General features: G+C 33.3%; 1 protein-coding gene across 4 annotated transcripts in view; it reads left to right on the forward strand.

The window, feature by feature from the left end:
• The window catches only part of Brinp3 (BMP/retinoic acid inducible neural specific 3), a 425,930-nt gene that overhangs the window by 243,376 nt on the left and 157,309 nt on the right, over positions 1–25,245 (forward strand). For all 4 annotated transcript variants that reach the window (XM_074047228.1, XM_074047229.1, XM_074047227.1 and 1 more), the window contains one exon: positions 24,713–24,818. In XM_074047228.1, coding sequence (XP_073903329.1) covers positions 24,713–24,818 — 106 coding nt within the window. The remainder of the gene's footprint in view (positions 1–24,712; positions 24,819–25,245) is intronic.

The following is a 25,245-nucleotide window of genomic DNA, read 5'->3' on the forward strand; positions in this document are numbered from 1 at the left end:
CTAGAGTCGTAATATCTGAGTACAAAATCCAGCTCTGAGGCCAGGGTGGTGGCTCACACCTGTAATCCCAGCTATTCAGGAGACATAGGTGAGTGGATAATGGCTTGAGATCAGTCCAGGGAACAAAGATAAGACCTTATCTAAAAAATAACTAAAACAAAAAGGGCAGAGGATATGGTTCAAGTGGTAGAGTGATTGCTTAGCAAGCATGAGTCCCTAGGTTCAAACCCCAATACCCCAGGACTGCCAAAAAAAGAAAAGAACCTAAGCAAAGCTTTCAACTTCTCCTTACTATTGTCATTATCACTAGTGTAAGATATTGTAGCTGTATTGACAGAATAGTTCATGTTTGAAAGTCTAGAACAATATTTAGCATATAAAATGCTAAAAGTTTTAGTTATTAAGATGCAAAATGTTATTACTGATCATTTGTTTTTCCCCAAGAGATATATATGTTGTGATTTCTCCACCCAGAGCCCAGTACTAGATAGCTTGGTAAATGCCAAACACATTAAATGAGCCTAACTGAGCACAAGCAGAATTGATGTTGTAGCAATCAGAAAAGGCAGCAAGCCCAGAGTTTCAGATTGCTAAAACCAGGTAAGTGGTTACAATTACAGCATGGATGCTGAAATTGTTCTGAAGGTTTCACAGAAATCCTCAGTAGACTTTTATCTTTCTAAACTCTTATATTTCTTCTGCTTCACATAGCAGAGTAACAGCTCCTCTAATAAGCAGAGGAAAGCCCAGCAGCCTCTTTTGGAAATAACTTATTTTTATTAAGAACACACTGTTGCTATTTCCTTTTATAACAATTCTGTGTATTTTACTTCATGCTCTCCAAAACATTAAGAAACAACATTGGAACTAGAAGATCCATCATTGTAATTGATGTAAAGCTCTTTGGCAGAATCTCCTCTATCTTTGAAATGCTTATAGCATCAAACAAGAACACCTGTAGGATTGTGCAAAGTGAAACAACACAAATATTTTTTGAATGTATATTGTTGGATTTTTTAAACATCAGTAACAAAGATGTTTAGAAGGGAAAAAATTACCTCACTAAACCATGTACAAAGTGCTATTAATTCTGCTTTACAATATACCTGACAACCCTTCTATAGAGAGATGTGTATTCTCTTGCTTATGGAATTAGTAACAATTTAATTCTCCCAAAATTATCTTTTATTAATCACTACTGTCTGAAAACAGAACAGCTGAATTGGTTTGCTTTTATTTGAAAACAGCTCTGGAATGTGAAGTATGAAACTGTAAATTGAGAATATATGTCAGTAGTTTATGAGCTGTTTTCCTACCTTTTTTATTGTTGTGATAGGTGGGAGTACATTATGGCACTTACAAACGTTCTTACAACATTGAATATATCATAGTTGAGTTTACCCCCTTCAACATTCTCCTTTATCCTCCCCTCCCCTATTCCTGGAATAGTTTCAACAGGTAGCATTTTTTCCTTTACATACATGTGTACACAGTATTGAGCTTTTTTTTTTTTGGTGTTTGAACTCAGGGTTTCACTCTTGCAAATTTGACCTCTACTGCTTCAGCCATGCCTCCAGCTATTTTTCTACTTGTTTTTTTTTCTTAAAGGACACAGTTAAATACCATATTGAGTGAAGTGAAAAAAATAAATTTCTTGCTATAACTTCCATAGAAGATACTGGTTCACTTCGCTGCCAACAGATAATAAGCAGGCATTTGTTGACATTACATCCTCTTCTCAGTTCTTTCAATCACATTTTTTGACAGGGAATTAAGTACTTGAGAGAGATCTGTCCCTTTATTTCCATTCATTCTATGATCTGTACATATCCCATGTTGCAACATGTCACATAATGTCACAGAGTGCCATAAATCAGAAAAATGGGCAGCTCTGCTTCTGGAGCCACATGCCTCTCGGCGCTCCAGTCACACCACTTACTGATTATGTGATCTTGCTCCAAATAACTGTCCTCTCCATATATTAGTTTAATCATCTGTAAGGTTGTAAAAAGTATATGCTATGAAGTATGACATGAGGGAATGAATGATCTATCATTGGTTCAAGCCGGAAGGCTTAACAGAAATCTCAACAATTGTGACAGTGGCTTATTAATCAGAAAAGGCTTGTCATGATACCATTAAAAGTCATTCCTGGCTGGGTGTGGTGGTTGACACCTGTAATCCTAGCACTCAGGAGGTGTGGCAGGGGATCTATGTAGCTAGCCTGGGTTATGTAGTGAGACGCTGTCTCAAAAAAAATAAGCATTATTTCAATAATTTAAAACACACAGGTATATTTTCCATATATGTGATATGTCTGCTGAGGTTAATTTATTTTTGCAAGCTATGTCCGTTTGCTGTAGGAGCCAGCTTGAGGAGCATCTATGCTTGAAACCTTATTAAGAAAAGGAAAATTGGGAAATTCTTGGGTGACAGTAGTTATTACAGCTTATATTTAGAAGTAGCACTTGATTCTTCAGCTTTCTTTCCAGTGGTCAGTCACATTGTCAACATTCATATCAGAAGGTGAGGCATAAGAAAAATCTGCCTATTGGCAGGCAATTGTTTAGAACTTAGAGTATCAAACACGTTTGAGGGGTGGGCTGTCTTATCACTGGCATTGTTTAGAATCGACAAAACAGGGCAATAACGGAATCTAAGCTGTTTTTAAATTACTATTAGTGTGATTCCTAAATTACAGATAATACAGTCTTTTATTGCTTACACTAACTGGAGGGCTGGTTCCCACTGTCCTGTGTTTGATTCTCCAGTATGGCAAGATTCATACTCTTCCAAGAGGAAGGTATCCTACAAGTGAGATTATAGAAGGAACATCAGAAAATATTTTGACATTGATAAATACTACCTTAGTAGATCCATGTTTATCACCCTATACTAGTATCAACTCAAAATGGATCAAGGACCTAAATATCAGACCGAAACTCTGAAATTACTACAGGAAGGAGCAAAAACCACTCTGTAACAAATACGTATAGGCAAAGACTTCCTCAATAGAAACCCAGCAGTTCAGCAACTAAGAGAAAGGATGAATAAATGGGACTTCACAAAATTAAAAAGCTTCTGCACAACAAAAGAAGTGGTCTCTAAACTGAAAAGACCACCCACAGAGTGGGAGAAAATATTTGCCAGCTATACATCAGATAAGGGACTGGTAACCAGAATATACAAATAACTTAAGAAGCTAAACTCTCCTAAAATCAATGAACCAATTAAGAAATGAGCAACTGAACTAAATAGAACTTTTTCAAAAGAAGAAATTCAAATGGCCAAAAAACACATGAAAAAATGCTCACCATCTCTGGCCGTAAAGGAAATGCAAATCAAAACCACACTAAGATTCCACCTCACCCCTGTTAGAACAGCCGTCATCAAAATCACCACCAACAACATCTTGCCAAGGATGTGGGGAAAAAGGAACCTTGATACACTGCTGGTGGGAATGCAAGCTAGTGCAACCACTCTGGAAAAAAATTTGGAGGCTTCTTAAAGATCTAAACACAGGCCTGCCATATGATCCAACAATCCCACTCCTGGAGATATACCCAAAGGAATGCAACACAGATTATTCCAGAGGCACCTGCACACCCATGTTTATTGCAGCACTATTCACAATAGCCAAGTTATGGAAACAACCAAGATGCCCCACTATTGATGAATGGATCAAGAAAAATGTGGTACTTGTACACAATGGAGTTTTACTCAGCCACGAAGAAGAATGAAATCTTGTCATTTGCAATGAATGGAACTGGAGAACATCATTCTGAGCGAGGTCAGACAGGCTCCGAAGACCAAAAATCGTATGTTCTCCCTCATATGTAGACTTTAGATCTAGGGCAAATACAGCAATGTGGTTGGACTTGGATCACATGACAAGGGGAGAGCACATACGGGAGACATAGGAATAGGTAGAAAACCCAAAACATGAATGTGTTTGATGTCCCCACTCCAGAGAAACTAATACAGAAACCTTAAAACAACAGAGGTTATCATGAGCAGGGGATCAAGAACCAATGTAAAGATCAGTTAGAGTTGAATCAACATGGGTCGTAACACATGGGTACATGAAAGCAATAGTGGGAATCTCTCTGTATAGCTATCCTTAACTCAACTAGCAAAAATGCTTTGTCTTCCTTATTATGCTTATGTCATTTCTTCAACAAAATTAGGATAAGGGCAGAACAGGACCTGCCTGCAACCAAAGGGGGGATGGGCAGGGAAGGAGGGCAGGGTGGAGAAATGACCCAAACAATGTATGTGCATGTGAATAAATGAAAAAAATAAAAGAAAAAAAGAGAAAAATTTGACATTAATAAAGACTACCTTGGTAGCTAAGTGGAAAAGCAAATGCTATGGAGCAGAGATATCAGTCATGGCCTCTAAAATATAAATAAATTAAGTCCTTTTAGAGAATAGAGAAGAAGAAAGGGGAGGAAGTCAGGTGATATCTGATATTTAACAGAAAAGGACAACAGTTATGAGAAGAACCTGTTATAACTTTAAGATGTATTCTGCATACTGACCCAAAACAAATTCTCTAAAGTACTTTCTGAAATGGTACCACAAAGATACTCAAAACCCATAGATTTTCAGAATTCCTATTCTATCTAATTTCACATAGGCAACAATCTCTAGAATTGAATGACCTAACCTGACCTTTTCTTGTTGAACCATCTCATCACTGGCTTCAGTAGGAACATTAAGGACAGGCTCATGGCAATTGGTGGATACTGAACAGGAAAGTAATAAAGATCCAAAGCCATATCAGTAAGCCAGAGTCTAAATGAGTTTAAAAGGGCTGGTGATATAGCTCAGTGGTAGAGAGCTTGTCTGTTGTATATAAGGTCATGAATTTGACACTCAACATCACAAATAAATAAATGAATTTACAAAGGACAGAACATGTGGTTTGCAGAAATTTAAAGTTTAAAAAAGACATTGTATTTTTCTCTCTAATATTCTAAACCTTTAATGTATTATTACTCCCTCTTAAAATTTGGACATTTTTGTCCAGGGAATTTGAGGAGATTCAGCAAGATTTATGAAAAGATCTGTGATGTGATAGATAACAGCAATTTTTTTTTTTTGCACTCAGTAATAGATATTTTCCTCATTATGCTGCTTAAGTGTATCTCGTAACATAAGTAGTCAGAACTGACTGATGTGCTGGACACCAAATTTGTATTTCAGGTTGCTAAGTTTTCCTGTAGCCAAATTATAAAAGGTTGAAATTAAACTGCTTTTACATTTTAAAGTACATTAACTTCCTAACATTTCTGCCCTAAATTGCTACACTAATTTGATGTTTGTCTTATACCTTTTTCTACCTAATTTAACAGAAATCTGAGTTGACCTTAATTGTATTTTCTTCACTTTTAAACTGCAGTTCTCTATTAGCAATTTTTGAACTTATAAATGGGAAATTTCTTATCATAACAAGGATATTTTCCTCAAAAGTTGGAAGTTTCTGTGAGAAAATATAATAACCCTGTCAACTTTAAAATATATAGCATTAGTCATTTGTGACTTACGTCAGTAGGAAAGGTTGGAGTCTGTTTTAGTTAGGTACATGAAAAATGTACTCTCACCTTCCCATAACTCAAAAATGGCTAAAGCAATTTAGTTCAAACTCTAAAAACAAGTTCACCTTTGGTCCAAGCTAACGTTTGAAGTCTCATCCAAAATGGAATCACACACAGAGAAAACTATGATGTATGAAGGAGAAATTATACAGTCATTCCTTTTCAAAAGTTAATTCATATAATTATTACTTAAATGGAAAATATTTTACTTTTCTTGTTTATTATAATAGAAATCAGTACTTAGGTTTTAAATCTGAAGCATCTAATAGTTAAAATTTTATTTCAATAACATTAGAGAAAATATTTAATTACTTTTCAATTATTAATATCAATTTTAAAAGCAAAATGTAAACAAAATATGTAATACTGTAATTGCTAGAAACAATCAAATTCCAGCACCTTAGCTCTATGTTAGGCAAAATTACTTTTACTCTAAGCACATTGATTCTTGTTTGAGGTAGTTGGGGACACACCTGCTGTGGAACTGGAAGGATACATCACAGGGTCCTAGCATAGAAAGCAAATCTAGAAAAAGATAAAGTCTTCACAATAGGAAAGAGCATGGTCTATAGAGGATTGCTGAGGAATAGAAATGTAGAGAATTCCAGCTTGTCTGGAATTGTCTTGAAGCATGGTATTTTGAGAGTTTATTATGAGGTAAATTGAGTTATTTTTACTTATCCTTCATCCAGACCTTTTGTAGCCCCTTTGCCAAATGAGTTTGTGATTTCTGCAATGTTACTGAGGATACCTTTTGTTCTGTACCTTTGATGTTAGCCTTTGCTTTGTGACTTGGTGAACAAGTCACAAAAAAGATGAGAAATGTACATCTGTAGTTGAATTTCCTTTCTTGTGCTCTAACAATGTCAGACAAGTAACTATTACTGTTACTCTGTACATAGCCTCTGTCTTTTCACCCTAGTCCTGGAAGTTTCAGATTATAGAGCAGACCTGACCCAAGCACAGCTCCAAGTATGAGCTTTATGCCAACTTAAATCAGGCAGTTGTAGCCAACACAAAAACTACTAAGAATAAGTCAAATAGATCAAGCTTAAGCCAAAGATAATTTATTGCAAAATTATTTCAAGACAGTTACAAAAATATATACAATAAGGGTGCCTGTAGCAATCTTTTGACACCCAAATAATTTTATGGTTAAAATGAGAAATTTGTCATCATTATAACAAACATAATGGAGGTTTAGGTGAACACAGGTAAACAGGCCTCGTATAGTCTAAGTATTAGAAAAGTTTGAAGAGTTTTTTCCATTTGAGATGACTGCAAGCCAGGGAAACAGCTTCTAAAAGTCTTACTTTTGAAGATTTGAATGAAATTAATCCAAGGGAGAATGCAGTATGCAAAAGTGCACAATACTATATGAGTTTACTTTTGTCTTCATGACTCTTGAGATCTAAAGAGTAGTTGAGTAAATGGGCAGAGTTTTCTTGTCCAAAACTTGGCAAGCTCTTCAGGGCAGAAAACCATAGCTCTACAGTTCTATTTGGACCTAAAACTGTGTGGCATAATTCTGCCTGGTAGCCTTCTACTACTCTCATGATTGCTATCAATGATGTGTCCTAATATTTATGCAATTCAGCCAGAGTCTCAAACAGTAAAAACTCGTCTAAGCAGAACCAGAGAGACAGGGAAGGAAGCCTAAAACTTGACAGTGTTTTCGTGCTCCACAGTAGAGGAGCAAATAAAGTAATCTTAAATTGGCAGAGGCCACTATGGGGAGGGAACTAAGAAGTAGTGAAGAGGTCTGGTAGAGATGAACCAATTTGGGTTGTAATACACATGTGCATAAGCAATTCTAGGAACATCTGTGTATATCTGTCTTTATCTCAAGCTAGAAAATGCTATGTCTTTCTTATTATCTCTTATGTTTTCTCTTCAACAAAATTGGAGAAGAGGGCAGAACAGGTTTTGCTTGGAAGTGAGGGGATGTGGAATAGAGGGGAGAGATGGCCCAAACAATGTTATACATCTGAATAAATGTATAAATAATTAACAAAAAAAGGACAATTAATAAAAAGCCACAACAAGCTTCTAAAGAACTGTAGATAATAGAGAAAAGTCTTGAGACATATAGTCCCAATATTCTTCTTTACAGAACAGTATATCAATTAATGGAAAATTGGTACATATAGAAAGTCAGCAGAAAGTCTATCTCAAATCTATATGAAATAAAGGAAATAATATACAAAAAATGAAGTTAGAGGGGCTGCAGGTATGGCTCAAATGGTAGAGTGCCTGCCTAATAAGAGTAAAACTTTGAGTTCAAACCATAGTAGTGCCAAAAATAAATAAATATATAAATGAAGTTAGGATAGAATATAGAGTATATAACCAAGAGATACATTATTTAAAATATATGAATTGCATAAAAACAGAAAAGTAAACACTCAAAACTAATTAAAACTTTTGAATAAAATTTATAGCCTCTGTAAAGAAAACAACTATAAACCAGATGTTATATAACTAAGAAAATAAGATTCATTTTTTAATGGTAAAGATTTTGTGAACTGCAAAAATTGAGATTAGTCATTCATACACACATTCTGAAGATTGTATTTTTAAAATGGATTCCAACAAAACAACAAATGTAAAGCCAGAGACGTAGAGAAGTAAGAACGATTAAATAGTTTGAGCATTGAACCTCCTGATACACAGAGGCATATGTGCAACTGTGTGTGTATGTGCAAATGTGTGCACATGCTTTTTTTTGTGTTGATGTGTGTATATAGTCCTAGTTCAATGTAAATATAAAGTGAAATATTCTCTTTAGAGAATCCTTACATGGTTTAGAACCATGTAAGTTAGGTTTTAAACAGGGATATTTAAAAAATAAACTACAAAATGCAAAGGAAACAATCACCCTCGTTTAGACCTAAAAAACTCAGGGAAAAAAAAGCAAACATTATTAGAGATGGCAGAGAAATTAAAAAAGAGTGACCTCAAAAAGATCATATGGTGGGGGAAAGGTCGAGATTGGAGACTAGGAGAATGAGAAAATTCATGGATACGGTCTCAGTGGTCAGGAAGCACATATTTTTTTTTCTTTTATTATTCATATGTGCATACAAGGCTTGGGTCATTTCTCCCCCCTGCCCCCACCTAGGACCTGGGTGCTGTAACAGTAAGGTTGTGTCAAATTTCTAAGGACAGTGTTTTTTTATAGCACCTCAGGTAATTCAAATGTGCAGCCAAGGTTGAAAACCCATATCTAAATAATGAAACTCCAAAACTAATTTAATTAAATAAGAATCCTTACAGGGCACATATTTTTAATCTGTCTTAATGATACATGCAGAGAGAATGGAATATACTTAATAGTTAGATGAATAGAAATGTATAGAAAACAAAAATGTATCTAATACTAGCAATTTGGATCAACTCTTTGAAGCACGCTTGCACTAAGAGAAAGTATTCTTTTAAATATAAATTTATTAGCATGTATGTGTTAATTCTCTCAAAAATATAATTAAATTTTAACTTATGGTCTGTAGAAAGGAGTTAGGTGATTTAAAACTTTACAATAAGAACAGGAAAAGTGAAAGTACATGGTAAATAAAAGAAAAACCAGCCCTCAACCCAGCCACCATTTGAAATACAGCCAGGGTGATCAAACACAGGAGAAATAGCCCCAGTTTCCAATAGTCAACTGAGTGAAACTAAAGGAATAAATTGTAGTATAGTTAGAGTCTCCTCCAAACAATTTTGGAAATGATGGTGGTAGTGGGGTTTTGATGTTTCCTTCCAAATTTCTGTTTGCATGTATGCATTCTAAATTTACAGATAAAACTGTGAACATTTCTATAAACTGCCATGCATGAAATGTGTGTAGAAGTACATATGCATTGTTAGAAGTTAGTCAAAAGAATCTAGAGATTCCTTAAGTTCATTCCTTTTGTACATGACAAAGGTAAGTCTAATTGCTTTTGAAAAATTTCTTCTAGAAAAAGAAATGGCTGGATTGGAAGTAGAACCTGGGTTCTTTTATTGGATTCTAAAGTTGAAGGATTATTGATAGAAATATAAGTGGTAGGAAATCATTTTTTATAATGTACAGGAACAGAAACCAGTCAGTTTAGTTGTATGCTACTAAAGAGACACTTACTTTAGAATAATATTTGTATTTTTATGTTTATATTATTAAGTCAAAATTGAAATTTAAAAATGTCTAATTTTTTGACTTCTTTAAATTCAAAATCTATGTTTTTTTTAAGTGCTAGCAATCTCATGTACATTTTCAAAGGCTATACACTAATATACAAGCATAATATTTTGTTAGAAAATCTTGTATATTATCTACTTGGTAGATCTTTACTAGAAAATCTGACTCCTTTTCTTTTAACCTAATTGCTTCATCTTCTATGGCCCAAAATTTATTCTAACAATAAACTTAAATATTATATGGACATCTGTATTTTCAAATTTATCCCTTTACAAATTTGAATACAATTTAAATAGTGTAAACTATATTTAGCACATCCAAAAACTTAAAGAAAAGTAGAATAGATGCCTGAATAATCTAAGGCTATTTTATGACTTCCATTCTTAAGGCTCATGTCCTTTAACTACGGGAGTGTCCTCCACATCTTCACTAAAAACTTCCGAGAATCAAATCTACCTTGCTGGCTTTCTTGATTTCCTCATTGATCATAGATTAATTATCAACTTTATGAGGTAATTATGTTTCAAAACTCAACATACACAAATTTGTCTGTTTAAACAAATAAAATGTTTCTATCAGTATATGAAGTTAAACTTATAATAAGTTAGAAGAAGAGGCAAAATATACATGAAACATGAAAAGACACTTCAACATGGCACAGCTGGAAAAAGAGCTTGTAGGATTCATCGGGTCCCATATAAAGCATGGGAAATAAATATACACTCAAAATTCATCAAAAGTTTTCCAAACAATATTACATAAGTAAAATATGGATGAATAGGAATTATTTTATAATCTTTTATAGAAAAAGGAAAACACATAAATTGTAATGAAATATCCGCAGAAGCATCATTTTCTCCTTGGTCATATTTCTTTGCTGGTTTTGTGGATTTTTGTGTTTATTGTTGCTAAAAATCACCTGGTGGTATGACTAAAGAGCACTATTTGGAGATTCAAATTTCACAGTCCTGGGCCTCAAAGCCATGTCTGACTCTAGTGCGTATCATTTTTTTTGTACTGCAATGTGAGCTTCCCTTGTTGACAATAAAGATTATGAAATTCCAGAACTATCGTGGGATAGTCTCTTTGAGACTGATTTCTAGAGAAAATAAATAGTCAAAAGGGACATGATATAAGGCCAGGGGCACAGGGCTCATGCTGGTCATGACAATTGTGTTTGAGATGTAGTAGGAGGATCACAGTTGGAGGTAGCATGAGCAAAACATGCAAGATACTATAGGACAAATAACAAAAAGCAAAGAGGTCTGGGGGCATGACTCAGGTGGTAGAACATTTACCTAACAAGCATGAGTCCCTGAAAAGAAGAAGAAAGAAGGAAGAAGAAGGAGAAGGAGAGGGGAGACAGAGGGGAAGGAGAAAGAAGGAAAAGAAGTTTGAGAAGGAGAAAGACGTCTGAAAATGAGAAGGAGAAAAGGAAATAATACAATAGAAATAGGGGAAAACTAATAAAGAGAACAGTATTTGTGAGCTTTTTATATTGGACTTATTCTTTCTATGTTTTTCCAAGACAAACACAAATACATACTTTAAAAGTAAGTAAATGTGTATTTTCATTTTTGTTATGTTTCCATTACTGCTTTAGGGATAATTACCTGACTTATAATCTTTAGAATATTTTTAAATAAGAATAAGTAGATAATGTGATTGTAATATTATGGAGAGATTTGGCCAATTTACTGAATTTTCTTATTTCTTGGAATTTTAATAGCACATATGTAATTCATGTGGAACACAAGATTCATCTTTTTCCTATATAATTTATTTTTGTTCTTTTGAAGTTTAATATCTTAGTGCTGACTTTTAGTGAAAATCAGTTGCAAAAAAATTTGGATTTCGCCTAACATTTTTTGTGAGCAAAGCCAATTTATTTTCCAGAAAAAAAAAAAAAAAAGAAATGACAGAACTGTTTCTATAATGGCCAGTTGAAACAAGAAATCCACTTCTGTCTTTCTAATTATGCTGCAGTCTGCTAAGGGTTTAGTATGCTGTGCTTATCATTTCTCTTGGGCACTTGTTTAATTGGGTGACAAATGCAAGAATATGACAGTCTCAGTATGAGTGTTCAGCCAGTCTGCACAGGCATTAGGTGTCCTCTTATAAAAAGAAAGCTGAAGTAAGGAGCTATTAATACACTATTTGGAAATGCTTGATACTGCTGAAACTTCAAAAGGCTGTAATAAAAAAATCTTTTAAAGTTTTTAATCATAAGAAGTAACAAATGTTTTAATAAATATTTCAGAATAGAATATTAAATATGGAATATCAAAGGAATAATGCAAACTTTTTGGTGAAAGCATTTTTTAAAATACCATAGAAGGCACTTCAGGAAATATTCTAATACACTAGTCTGTCCCCTAAATTGAGAAGAAAATGAAAAACAATAATAATGAAACAGTTTCATTAAATTAGTTAGAATACACACATACATACATAATACATACAAACACATACATACACAAGCTTACTTCTAACCAGGTGTCTTGCTTTATGTCCTAATATGGGACAACATTTTCTGGAGAGGGCTGGCATTTTGACAGTGACAGATTGTCCCAGGGTGTGCTTTGTGTGCACTACTGGCCTGATGGACTGTCATTGCCCTTGATTCTGCTGCCATCCTCCTCTAATGTGGTGTTAGGTGCTTCACTTCCTCACTTGGCATTTGCACATGTACATTTTTAGTTATTCTGTCAAAGAAAGCCAAACAGAGAGTTCTATTTATGTGTCATGTCATCTGGAGTACCAGCTCACAGGTAACTGCTTGACTGTTGGTGATCTTAGTGGGATTTGTAGATTGGAGTCTATACCATTGTTTGTATTTCATTTTTATTGTTTTCTTGCTTATTCCTTCAAATAATAGAATAAAAAATTCCAGGAAGAGGAATATATTGGAGTGGTTCTGAGGGACAGAATAAATCTGGGAAGGAAATTAGAAAAGCCATAAGGAGCGGCCCACGCTCATTCTTTTGTAATCAGAGATGGCTGTCTCCAAGGGAGAAGCAATATGGGCTAAAGAATATCCATTAAACCCACTTCCTTGATGACTTTGTTATCTTAAATTTAGCCTTTCAGATAAATTCTCATTTTTTATTTTCATTTATATGGGATAGCTGATGATGCTATTGTTCAAATAATTATAAAATGCTATATTTTGTATGATAATTTACAGAAGATCTGAAGAAAGCAGTATTTATATATTTAACTTGGATTTAGTAACATATTTTGCATTACATTTTAAAGTTTGTTGTCATTTTAATAGGTTCAAAACTAAAGGACAATGTAAATTAAATCCACAGAACAAACAAAAAGCAAAATAAAGTCATTCTCTCATGTTTTACTTCTTCAGTTTACTTTTATTTCCAAAATAATTCTAAAGAATGTAGTATTGAATTAATTTTTTTTAACATGAAGCAACAAAAAAGAATCTCTAGCCCCTGAATGCCCTAAAATCTAATTTCTCTGGTCCAGGAGAAATGCAACTCCAGCCTGACCATGGCAGGAACAACTGTAGCTACTGCCTGCTCATCTCACCCAAAGCAGACAGCAGGCCATGACTCTGAACTGGTTGCAATCTTTGTCTGTTGTTTGTAACTGCCCTGTGGCAGTGAAGTTTTACTTGCTTTCATTATTAATATTGAAAGCATTAAAAACTCTCAGCCAACTGTAGTGTACTAACCATATCCCTTTAGATTTTCTGTGAAATACAAAGTTACCATTTATGTATCACCATCCGTAAGAGCTATCACAAAAATAGCTTGCCGAATATGTCAGTTTTCTTAATGTATATCCAAGTAGTTTAGAATGTAATGAAAGACTTTATTTGCTCTGTAATTTCATACAATTTCTGTGATTTTAAGCTGTATGTTATTTAAGACATAAATCAAAATAGCATCCATAAGAGTGAGCTACAGGTCTGGCCTCTCCAGGACCAATCAAGTGTTACCTATTTAATTTCTATGGTGACCATGGTTTAAGCACAAAAAGGTTCTGACATTATTTGGTAGCTTTGTTCTGACTCAGTTGTGACCAGTTTACTTTAATCCATATCACATGAAATAGACACTTCAAGAACCTAAGAATAATTCTCTGTTCTAGCCCAAAGTGTAATTTTGTATTTTAATATGTGCTCACAGGATTTATATGGTCTCTCTCCATAGGTTTGCATGTGGGTGTTTGTGAATGGTAGACTTGTGTATTATTTTGATGAAGGGTAACTTATGGAGTACAAGAAAGTGGGCCAGTCACTATAGTCACGCCTGGACTCATGGTGGCAAGAACAGAGAGAAACGGTACTATAGCAAGTACTTTCCACTTGGCTTTGTCCCACAGTAAAACAGGTGTTGTCTTTTGCATTACTTTCCTCAAAAAATCAAAACAGTCTATTTCACATAAACATATCATGTTCTACATTGTTTCTTATTCTTTATATTTAATTGTATTATTTTGAACATATTTACTATAATCATACCTGTTTAATGTCATGTTTCAAAATATTCTTCATGTAAAAGAATCTCTAAACAGCTTTTAAAAAAAATTCTATAAATGAATGAATGCAGTATATGAAAGTATTTTATCTATTGAAACTTTGAGTACTAGAAGTAGGATAAGTGGCATGAATTCATTTGCATCAATAAAAAATTCAACAATAGTACATATACCTTATATTAAATTCATATTTGGTTATATTTGTGCTTTTCATGAGAAAATGTGAGTAATATGGGCATTGAGTACATATTATATACTCTTTGAACTGCTGTTAACTAGTTGGAGCTGGCTCAAGAAAACATTGACAATGTCAAGGACATTTTAAATAACTATATATTAATTATGCATTATACATTAAGCATAATTCTCATTATTGCATACAGATGCAAGAACATTTCGTGTTGACTGTATATTCTGTTTTTTATTTGGTATCATTTTACATGTGAATTTGAAATTTTCCTACAAAACATTTTAATTGCTTTGCTATTCATGTATACTTTTTTTTTCATTGCTATTTAGAGGTGGGTTTATTAGGAAGACAATAATTTCTGTTCATCAGAGTTAAATATATTTGCTTATCTATAAAATAAAAAGGATGATTAATAGATAAGTTAATTGATAGTGGAAAATTTATTTATCACCTGTACACCTGAAACTTTGAACAGTAACAATTGTGGGTTTGAAAATAAAGCATATATCAAATACTATTAGATGGAAAAGTGGATTAGATTAGATTTTTCAGTGAATGCTTTTCTTAATCTAAAAATAGGTCATGTCCAAGTGTTTTTCACAAACTTTTAAGGTATCAAATTTTAACATTTGCTTTTTGCAAAACTGTATTTGAATAATAATAAATTGGAACAGATGTAGGCACAAAGATTATGCTTGCATTTTAGCACACATAGATGATTGATGGGTAAATGCATAAATAGATAGTTATAGATATCCCCAAATATTTGTATGTAGATTCAGATGACTGGTACCTGCCTCTATAAGCTTATATAATCCTAATTTTGAACTTCAGATAGACAGAAGCATAATGGATTTATTCAGCATTATATTTGTGTGATTCATCCATGAAATTCTGTCATTGCCTTTAACTTTTTTCTTATTGTGCTACAGTATTCAAGTCTTACAAGTTGTTCATACATTATATTATTGATTGCAACTTTAATGTTTTTTTGTCTTATGAAGAATAGTGCTGTTATGAATCAATTTGCATATCTTTTGTTGCACCATGCTTACATTTCTTTTACTTCCTGTGCATGCTGTTATTTATTTTTATTTATTCATTTATTCATGTGTACATACATTGCTTGGGCCATTTCTCCCTTATGCTTCCCACCTCTTCTTTCTCCCCCCACCATTGCTTCCAGGCAGAACCTGTTCTGCCCTTTTTTCCAATTTTGTTGAAGAGAAGATAAAAGCAATAATAAGAAAGACAAAGCATTTTTGCTAGTTGAGATAAGGATAACTATACAAAGAGATTCCTAGCATTGCTTCCTCTGTCACTTCAAGTTTATTGTATTAGTTCCTCTGCAGTGGGGACATCAAATTTTACATTTTTATTGACTTTATTCTTGGCTTATAAGATGTGCCTATGTCTACTTATGGAAATACTTTCAAAGGATTTTTTTTTTTGTGAAGAGAATACCAATTTCTTTGTGGTATTGTTAAGACTTGGTGTTTCCTGGCTTTGTATTCTTATAAGCGATTCTTTAAGTAAGTACTGGTGTCTCATTATGCTTTCAATTTTTAGCTCCCTGTAAGATTGTTACACGGAGTTTCATGATTACTGGATGTTCAGACATCCTCCTCTATCAAGTGTGTTTCAAGATTGCTCTTGCTATTTTATTATTGGTTTACAGAATTTTTATGTAGTCTGGATATTAGCATTCTTTGATTATACTGATTGCAATTTTGTTAACAAATACTTTTCACAAATCCAAAATCATGCAATGAATAACTCTTTGAGGAAAAATTTGTATAATTATACATATTTGTTTTTATTTCCAAAGTAAGTCTCAGCCCTTGTATTAAATGTCAAGACTATAGAAATTCAGTGTAATTTTTGTGTCTTGTACTATATTCTTTATCTTCTGGAAACAAAGTGCTTCCAGTTGTTAAAGAATATATAAAATAGGGCTGGTGGTAGAGTGGTAGAGTGCCTGCCTAGCAAGCATGAGGTCCTGGTCCAAACCCCAATAGTTGCCCCCACAAAATATATATGTGTATACATAGATCTGTATATAGATGATTTAGATATGGATGGTATAGATATAGATATGTAGACACAGAACAGTTCTCAAAGGAAAGACAAGTGTAATTTGTATAGCATGTAAACTATAAAGTATGTCTAAGGAAAATATGAGCAAATGTGGAAAACATCATAAAATTCAGACAATAACTGGTAAGGCATTTTTCTGGATGCAGATTCAATACCAAATTGTACCAACCCCTCCCCCTAGTCCTCATATGGTTGACGTACTTTCACACGTTTAGATGCATTTCCACAATATGGGATAGAGAAAACATTCTATAAGTATTAACATTCCTTTTGTACTTATCTAAGTAAAAGGAGATCTCTACAAATTAAAACTAAGAAGAAAAAAGCATAGCTACTCCTTAGCAAATGAGTTATATTGTATTTATCAATCTTCCAGTGTTTCATGGGAATAATCAATGATATATATGATGACTCAAAAGCTAATGTGATAACTGAATGTAACTCTGAAACAAGTGAAAAGAATAGTTTATGTAACAAGAATGAGGTTGTGAAATGATAAGACTATGATAGTTTAGTATTATGAATAAGGAGCAGTTGCTCCTATTTTCGACTATTTTCTTGAGTGAGATAAGCATGAACTAAGTACACAAGAAAAAATGAAAAAATTGCTGTTGTTGTTTTGGGCTAGTAATTTATTTCATTGCTTGACTTTGCAACATGAGTATTTATTACTGTTGTGATTAAAAATGACAAATTGGGACAAAAAAGAATATTGCTATCTCTATATTTTCTTGTCATATAACAAATAAATTTTTCATAGATGACAAGCCAATATAAGGGGGAATAAACATTTTCATCAATTCTTTTTTTTGAAACTTAAACAGTAAAAAACACTTCCCATTGAATATCAGACCAAGTTCTTAGGGACACTTTTTAAAAATAACATTAATTGTATAGACTTTTAATAGGTAATATAGCATTCATGTGATCATGCATTATGTTGAATAACTGAGAAGTAATAATCAGTTAAGTCAAAACAAAAAATTCTGTTTTCCCTCATATGTTGAAGCTAGAACTGTAAATTAAATGTATATATGGATGCTATCATATATATACATTCACATATACAGTGAGAGAGGGAACAAAATTGTATTTGTGAGTCTGCCTTGAGGGGACTATAGGAAGAAGGACAGGTAAAGAAATTTTTAGAGAATGAAATATACTGAAACAATCCATCTGTATATGAATATTAGAGGAGCATGGTAATAGAGAACAAGTGAGTAATGAGGGAGGGGGTAATTTGATGAAAGCACGATATATACAGAACTGAAGTACCAAAACAAAACACCCTTGGATTATCAATATATAAAAAAAACCAAGTGCTGGAGGGAAAAATAGGTCTTTCCAGGAGTGGGGGTGGGTACCAGTGGGAGGTGTGTAGGTACAAGGAAAAGGTGAATGAGGGTGAATATGGTGGATGTATTCTTTATCCATGTATGAAAATAGAAGAATGAAACTTGTTGACATTGTTCTAAAAAAGGGGATAAGGAGAAAGAGAGAGAATAATAGAGTGGGTAAATCTAAGATACATTGTAAGTACATATGTAAATATCGCAATTCATCACTCTGTACATTTATTTAAAAATAAACTAAAGCAAAAAAAGATGAGCTAATACTTTAATTGTGGAAAAGTCCTGGAGCAGTTTTACAGAACTACATAAAATGTATGTATGTACATTACTGAGGTAATGTAGCTCAGTAGTACAGTACCGACCTAGCATGAGTAGGGAGGGAGGTTCAATTGTCAGCGCCAAAAAGCAAAAAAAAAAAACCACACAAACAAGTACATAAATAAGTAAAAAAAAAGTCTATTTATCCATGCACATATAATTTTACAAAGTGTACAGACATTTTCCTTACCTTTTCATTCTACATAAATTTTCTCGTCTAATCATGTTTTCTGAAGATTCCTCAATAGTGCTATAAAACTAAAGGACAGCCAACTATTTGTTTTACTTCTCTTGATACTCTTTTCTGTTCTACTACTGACTGTCCATTTTTCCCTTAACCATCATTTCTTTACTAGTTGGTTGTGAATTATTCTAATACTGTTCTTTATAGGGATACTGATGTCATTGAACAAAACATGTACATAGTCTGGTTCAAGAGTGAGATGGATTTAGGATGATTAAAATGTAAACTCTCTGTGTTTATAAATAAGTGTGTTGACAGCCAGCAATCAGGGAATACATTATGATGTTTCAACCTTGACACAGGGAAGGGGAGGTATGTACGTTTCCACTAAAGTTACTGGTAAGTTTTTGTTTTTAATACTAAACATTTAATGATGCATTCATGATATTTTAAATTTGTGGGTCTACTCTAGACAATTTTATCCTCACATTCACCCTGTGATGTAGAAAAATGTAACCATTTTATCCAACAAAGATACATTTCTCTCCAGTGAGTGGCAGAGCTTGGATGGTGACCCCTGCAAGCTCATTTCAGCCTATTAAAATTTACGTAACATTATTAGAATTGTGCCTGGAAATATTTTTCATGTGTAATATGTGAGTTTGATGATCTTGGGCTCTTTACTAGATCTATTCCCATTTAGAAATGTGATTATTTTTATTTGTTTGTACTATCTTTATATGACTTTTTCAATGATTTATTTTTTGTGACAGATTATTTTTCTCAACTAGTTTTTAAAGTTAATTGAATGGCACTAATTCATTGACTAACACTAATCATCTTAAGAAAAAAATCATCTTTAGAAGGGTTTGACTTAGTATAGCAAAGATAGTTTATTTCCAACTAAATCATCTGTACACATTTCAGTTTAATGTAAGATAAGTTGATTCCATTTTATTTGCTTATATGATTACTTACAATACACATCCGGGAATTAAGAAGGTTATCGTTGCTTGACTTTCTGCAAAATTCTACACTGTGGCAATCAAAGGCAATAATTCAAACAAACAATATATGGATAGTCAAAAGGGAAAGTTGAGAAGCATATGCATTTCTTTTTCAAAGTTTACTTATGTATGCTCACTGACTTGTAACAGTATAAGTAATCCATGTGAATTGAAACACAATTCACATAAATGACATTACAGAATCAAAATCATATTTGAAGGATAGATTTTTCCTAGAGAACACTCTGAACAGGGTCAAGTTTACATTTCTCAGTGGTTAATTCTTTTCTCCATGCCACATATTTCACAGCTCCCAACTATTCCAGACCCTGACGCACTTTTAATTTTCTACTTGGACTTCATGTTCAGCTACAACCCAGTGTACAGTCAAGTCACACTTTCTGTGCTCTGTATTCTCTTGTTTTCAGCATCTATTTTCCATAAATAGATAAATGCATTATTTTCATTAGGTTTGCCATTTTCCTAAACCATGACTGCAATCAGTAATGACTTATTGTTATTCTTAATTATGTTTTTGTTTACCTATTCCATGAACTCCGATGTTCATACATTATACATGAAGACTCGTAAATCGGACTCCTGCTCATAACCAAGTGTTCTACCTAATGGCAACATGTAGCACAGATCCTTTTAGGAAACGTTTCTTTAATAATTTGGCTGCTATTTTATCTTTTCATTTATATTTATTACATTATTAGTTTAAAAGTAAAATATGTATAGATACATTCTATAGTCCTGACATTAATAAAACATGTAGAAATTTAAAAATATAATACAATTTAAAAAATATTTACTTAGTAGAATGTGGTAGAATTTATAAAAATATATTAAATTAGGCAATGATCAGAGATTTCAGTTATAGAGGATAGAGAATGAAATTACAAATATGATGTTAGACTTTATTATTTCACGTACTGAATGATGAGAAATTAAATCAGCACATAGATGTAAATGCAGAGATATTACAATTTCTCTACATATACATATCCTAGAAGATTTCTTATTCTTAAGAACACAATAATTTAATCAGACCTTTGCAATGAAATAAAATAATACTATTTACTTACTTTCAAAAATAAAGACTTACAATATTGCCTTCTTTGCCTTCTAATTCCCAAGGTCTTCTATACCAATATATATGTACTTACAGCCAATTTTATTAACAAAACTTCCTTAAAAAAACATGCTTGGGAGTTTGTGTTTACATATGTGTGCACATTGGGGACACAGGACAAAATGAAGATTTAAATTATCTTAATCTTTAAATATTTCCTTCTTACTCTTATTCTTCCTTTCACCCCTATTTTGTTAATCATTTATATTTAGATATCAACTATACTTATACAAATGTATGTTAAACATATGAACATAAGAAACTATTTCCCTGAACCAAAAGTGAATTATCTTTATCCCCATTGTGGATGAGTGTGCTAGGGAAAACTTAAAAATTGGTGGGTTATTATCATAAGAGTAATGATACCTCTGATAAACTGCACTGTTAACATCTATGTTCTCAGTCTGCTTTAATTTCTATTAAGGCCTTGTTTAGGAAATATGACAACTGTCATGTTATAAATTGTAGGTCCACTCTATGTTTCTGAACTGATGTACCTAATTTCTGTTTTTATTAACTGCAAATTGATTATTTCAAGTTTCTAGATCCATTTTTGACACAATTGCTAAAAATTAGATCTGTGTGGTCTTTCTTCTTTCTAGATGTTTTCTACCGAAGAGATTCAACATGCTCACAAGGCTTTTTCCAATGTCCTTCACATTAGTATTTCTTTCATCTATATGTTAGTGATGTTATTACTTATGCTGTGGACATTAGTGGCCTTTCCTTTCCTTGTTCATTATACATTTCCAGTATTTCATAATCTTCCCTACTCTGTTTTCATAATCCATTGTTTTTCAGATAAATAGTTTGACCTCTCCTTCATTCTGACATTCATCATCTCAACCCTTGCTTTATTATTTCCCTTTCTTCTGTTTTTCCCCATACTGCCTCCTTGCTATTCTCTTAATCAATGTGCATGGGCTTAAACAAGAATCGAATGTGAACTGTGGATGCTTATCTGGACACAGTAGGCAATCTTTCCTGCACTTGCATGTTTGCATTCTAATGGAGCTGCCAACAATAGTCATGATAAGCAAATAAATGATTCAATATATTAGAATCTATGGAAAAGGTAGAAGAAAAGACAATATGGTTGAAAGTGCAGACATAGGCTAGTTGAAGTAGCCCTCAGAGAATAAGACTTAAGCAAAAGCTTGAAAGAAGTGAAGGCATAGACTTAGAAATATTTTAAATAATATTCCAAATTCTGAAACAGAAAATCAAGGAGCCTAAGTCATGAGGATGGCTAGCATGTTGGAGATTGGGGCGAAGTAAATAAAGAAAGGAAGAGAAGAGATGACTTTGGAGAATCAGCAGGGAGCTAGAAAATCTGGTATCTTTCTACAACTGTTGTAGGTGCTAGTTGTTACTTTATGTGAGGTGGAAAGTCATTGCAGGATTATAAACACTGAGATAAAATTATCTAGATCTATGTTTTGCAAAGCACATTCGTGTTATTGAGAGGAGATGTAGCTAAAAAGGAAAATCATTACAATACTTTTCTGCTCCAAAATGCTATTTAATTTAATTGTCTTCAGGGCAAATTTTCATATCATTTCATTGATTACACAGTAGGTTTATTCAACTAGCTTAAGTGTATGTGTTGCTATTGTCTCATTGTTTCCTGCTACCATCGAAACCAATTGGTTCACAATATGAGATTCTGTAATTAATACTAAACTTGACAAATGGCTAATAAATAGAATAAGTGTTTAACTTCTCTGGCTACAAAAGAGTTGCAAATCAAAACTACACTAAGATTTCATCTCATAGCAGTTAGAATGGGCATCTTCAAGAGCAAAAACAACTGCAAATACTATGAGTATACAGCGAAACAGGAATCTTACACACTGCTGGTGGGAATGCAAACTAGTGCAACCATTAAGGAAAGCAGTTTGGGAATTCCTCAAAAAGCTGAAGAAAGAACTGCCAAATGAGCCAATGGTAGTGCTCCTGGGCATATATTCAAACTACCTAAGTCAGAATACAATAGTAACTGATGTTTATCTTACTGTTTACAATAGGCAAGGTATGGAAGCAACTCAGATACCCTACTGCCCTACAACTGATGAGTGAATCAAGAAAATGTGATATATATATATATATAATATATATTGTTTTACATATATATAAAACACATTATATGTATAGTTTTACTCAGCCATGAGGAAGAATGGCACCATATGGTTTGAAGGTAAATGAATGCAATTGGAGGACATCATGTTAAGTAAAGTAAGCCAAATTCAGAAAGATAAAGGCAGCATGTTTTCTCTCATATGTGGAAGACAAATCCAAAAGATAAACATATATACAAAACCAAACATGATCACATACAAACTCATATGTAGACCATTGACATGTTTGTAACAGTGGAACTACTCTATGAAACTCAAGGAGGGAGAGAAAGGAAAAGAGAATGATAGAGCATCAACAATATCATAAAACTTAACACCTGTGAAGGTAGAGGATATAAGGATATGTTTTGAAAGCTATTGAGAAATGGGGGCATGGGAGGAAAGGTGTAAGGCAGAGTATTGGAAGGGTTTGAGACCAAAGTAAAGTATACTCACAGCAGGGATACATAGAAAAATCCTTTGAGTATTGACTCAGAAATTAATAATGAAAGACAGTAATGTAAAATCGGTACATTGAAAGGGAGGGTGAACAAAGGGGATTAAGATGAAGGAATATAGTTAATGGACTTCAAGTACATATATATACATAATATAATAATGAAACCTCTTGCAATTTCTTGAATTGTGGTTGGGAGAAGTCAAGAGAGAGAGAGATGTTGGGGGTGATCTAAAATATAAGCCTATTTGGATTTGTCACAATGAATCTCCCCTGTACAATGAATATGTCCTAATAAAAACTGAAGACATGCAAAACATAATTGCATACAAATGGTAAAATAATGCAGGTGGAAGTCATCAAGGAATTCTTCATGTGGTTTTTTGAACATGAGCTTTATGCTGAGGACAGACAAAATGTATTACTCTAACTTGAGTAAGGAGGACTCTCTTGAGATGGGGTGGAGATGGGGAATGTTATAGAAGCAAAGAATAGAATTAAGATTATTTTGTTGGACAGGAAGTTAGTCTGCCTGTTAGGGAGAAATAGGACAGCTTGAAACCAAGCAGACAGTTTAGATGACTTTGATGCCATCATAAAAGTGGGAAAAATTATATTTAAGTAGGAGAATAAAATCCCTTTTTAGACAATAGTTTGGCAAATAGCTTTGATTTACTAAGGAATAAAACAAAGGCAATTCTCATATGATTCAAAACTTTCTTTCTACCTTAAGGAGTATGGCTTTTATGTCTTTGGTGAAGGCAGCTAACTTAAAAGTGTAATGCATTTTTTCTTTTTCCTTTTTTGTTGTGCTGCAGGGGGTATATTATAGCATTGACAAAGTTCTTACAATGTATCAAATATATCATACTTGGATTCACTTCCCCACCACTGTTTTCCTTTATCTCCCTACCCCAATTCCCGGAATAGTTTTGACAATTATTATTTTTGCGTTTCCATGCATATGTACGTATTTTTTTTTGGTCTGTATTCATACCCTTACCCACTTTTCCCACCACCTCCACCCTCCCACTAGTACTAATCATCCCCTCTCCACTGGGCAGGACCTGTTTCTTCCTCCTGTGCTGATTTTATAGAAGAAAAAAAGGGGGGAAAAATGACATTTTTTGCTTGTTTGAGATAAAGGTAGCCACATAAGGAGTTTCTATGTGATATTTTCATGGGTATGTGTATTATAACCCCAACTGGTTTATTTCCTCCATTTTCTTCATTCTTACCTTAGTCTCTTTCTTATGGTCGTGTCAGCCAATTTAAGATTTAAGAAGTTGAATATTATTGATATAGTCTCTATACAAGAATAATGCTTTTGACCAGAGGTTTCCCACTATTTCCTTAGAAGATGTTTCCCTAACCAAAAAAGAGAAAATGTAGGTGAAGGCAAAAAAGTTATTGGTCATTTCTGTACTTTGATGTCTGTATTGCTGGTGTCAGATCCCATATTATTCAGTGATATTTGTCATCAAGTGGGTACTATTCCTGTGTGACACTGCCCTGAACTAAAGCAACATTGTAGCAGTCTGATTTAAGTAATAACGTTGATGTTTTGTTTGTCAGGTAACAGAAACACGGACGGGTCCTCTTGGCTGCAGTAACTATGACAACCTAGATTCTGTCAGCTCTGTTCTTGTTCAGAGTCCTGAGAATAAGATTCAGTTACAAGGTATGTAGGTAACATTCTGTTAATTCTCCATGAGCCTGGATGATACATTATCAACAATTGTGAATTCTGTTTATTTAAAACAAGCCACATATACTACTAGGCTTTATAACTCCCATTGCATAATTTTTAACTGACATAAATATTCTAGGTCATATAAAGTAAACATCAAAATTTATTATTTCTTCCAAATTATATAATGCATAAAAATTGAAAATTTATCTTGACAATATTCTTATTATTATGGGAATCATCACCTCAATAAATAGCAATTTCTGTATAGATTTGCTTAATCTTTGACTTTTTCTTATAAAAGTAGTAAGCACATTTATTCTTAGTGTAAAATAAACTGTTTTCCTTTTAAATTTAATCTAATATGGCAATCAATGCTGCATTTTTTCTGGTAAATAGAAACATACTTGATAATATA

The sequence above is a fragment of the Castor canadensis genome, chromosome 11 (genome assembly GCF_047511655.1).
Source record: "Castor canadensis chromosome 11, mCasCan1.hap1v2, whole genome shotgun sequence".
Taxonomy (NCBI): domain Eukaryota; kingdom Metazoa; phylum Chordata; class Mammalia; order Rodentia; family Castoridae; genus Castor; species Castor canadensis.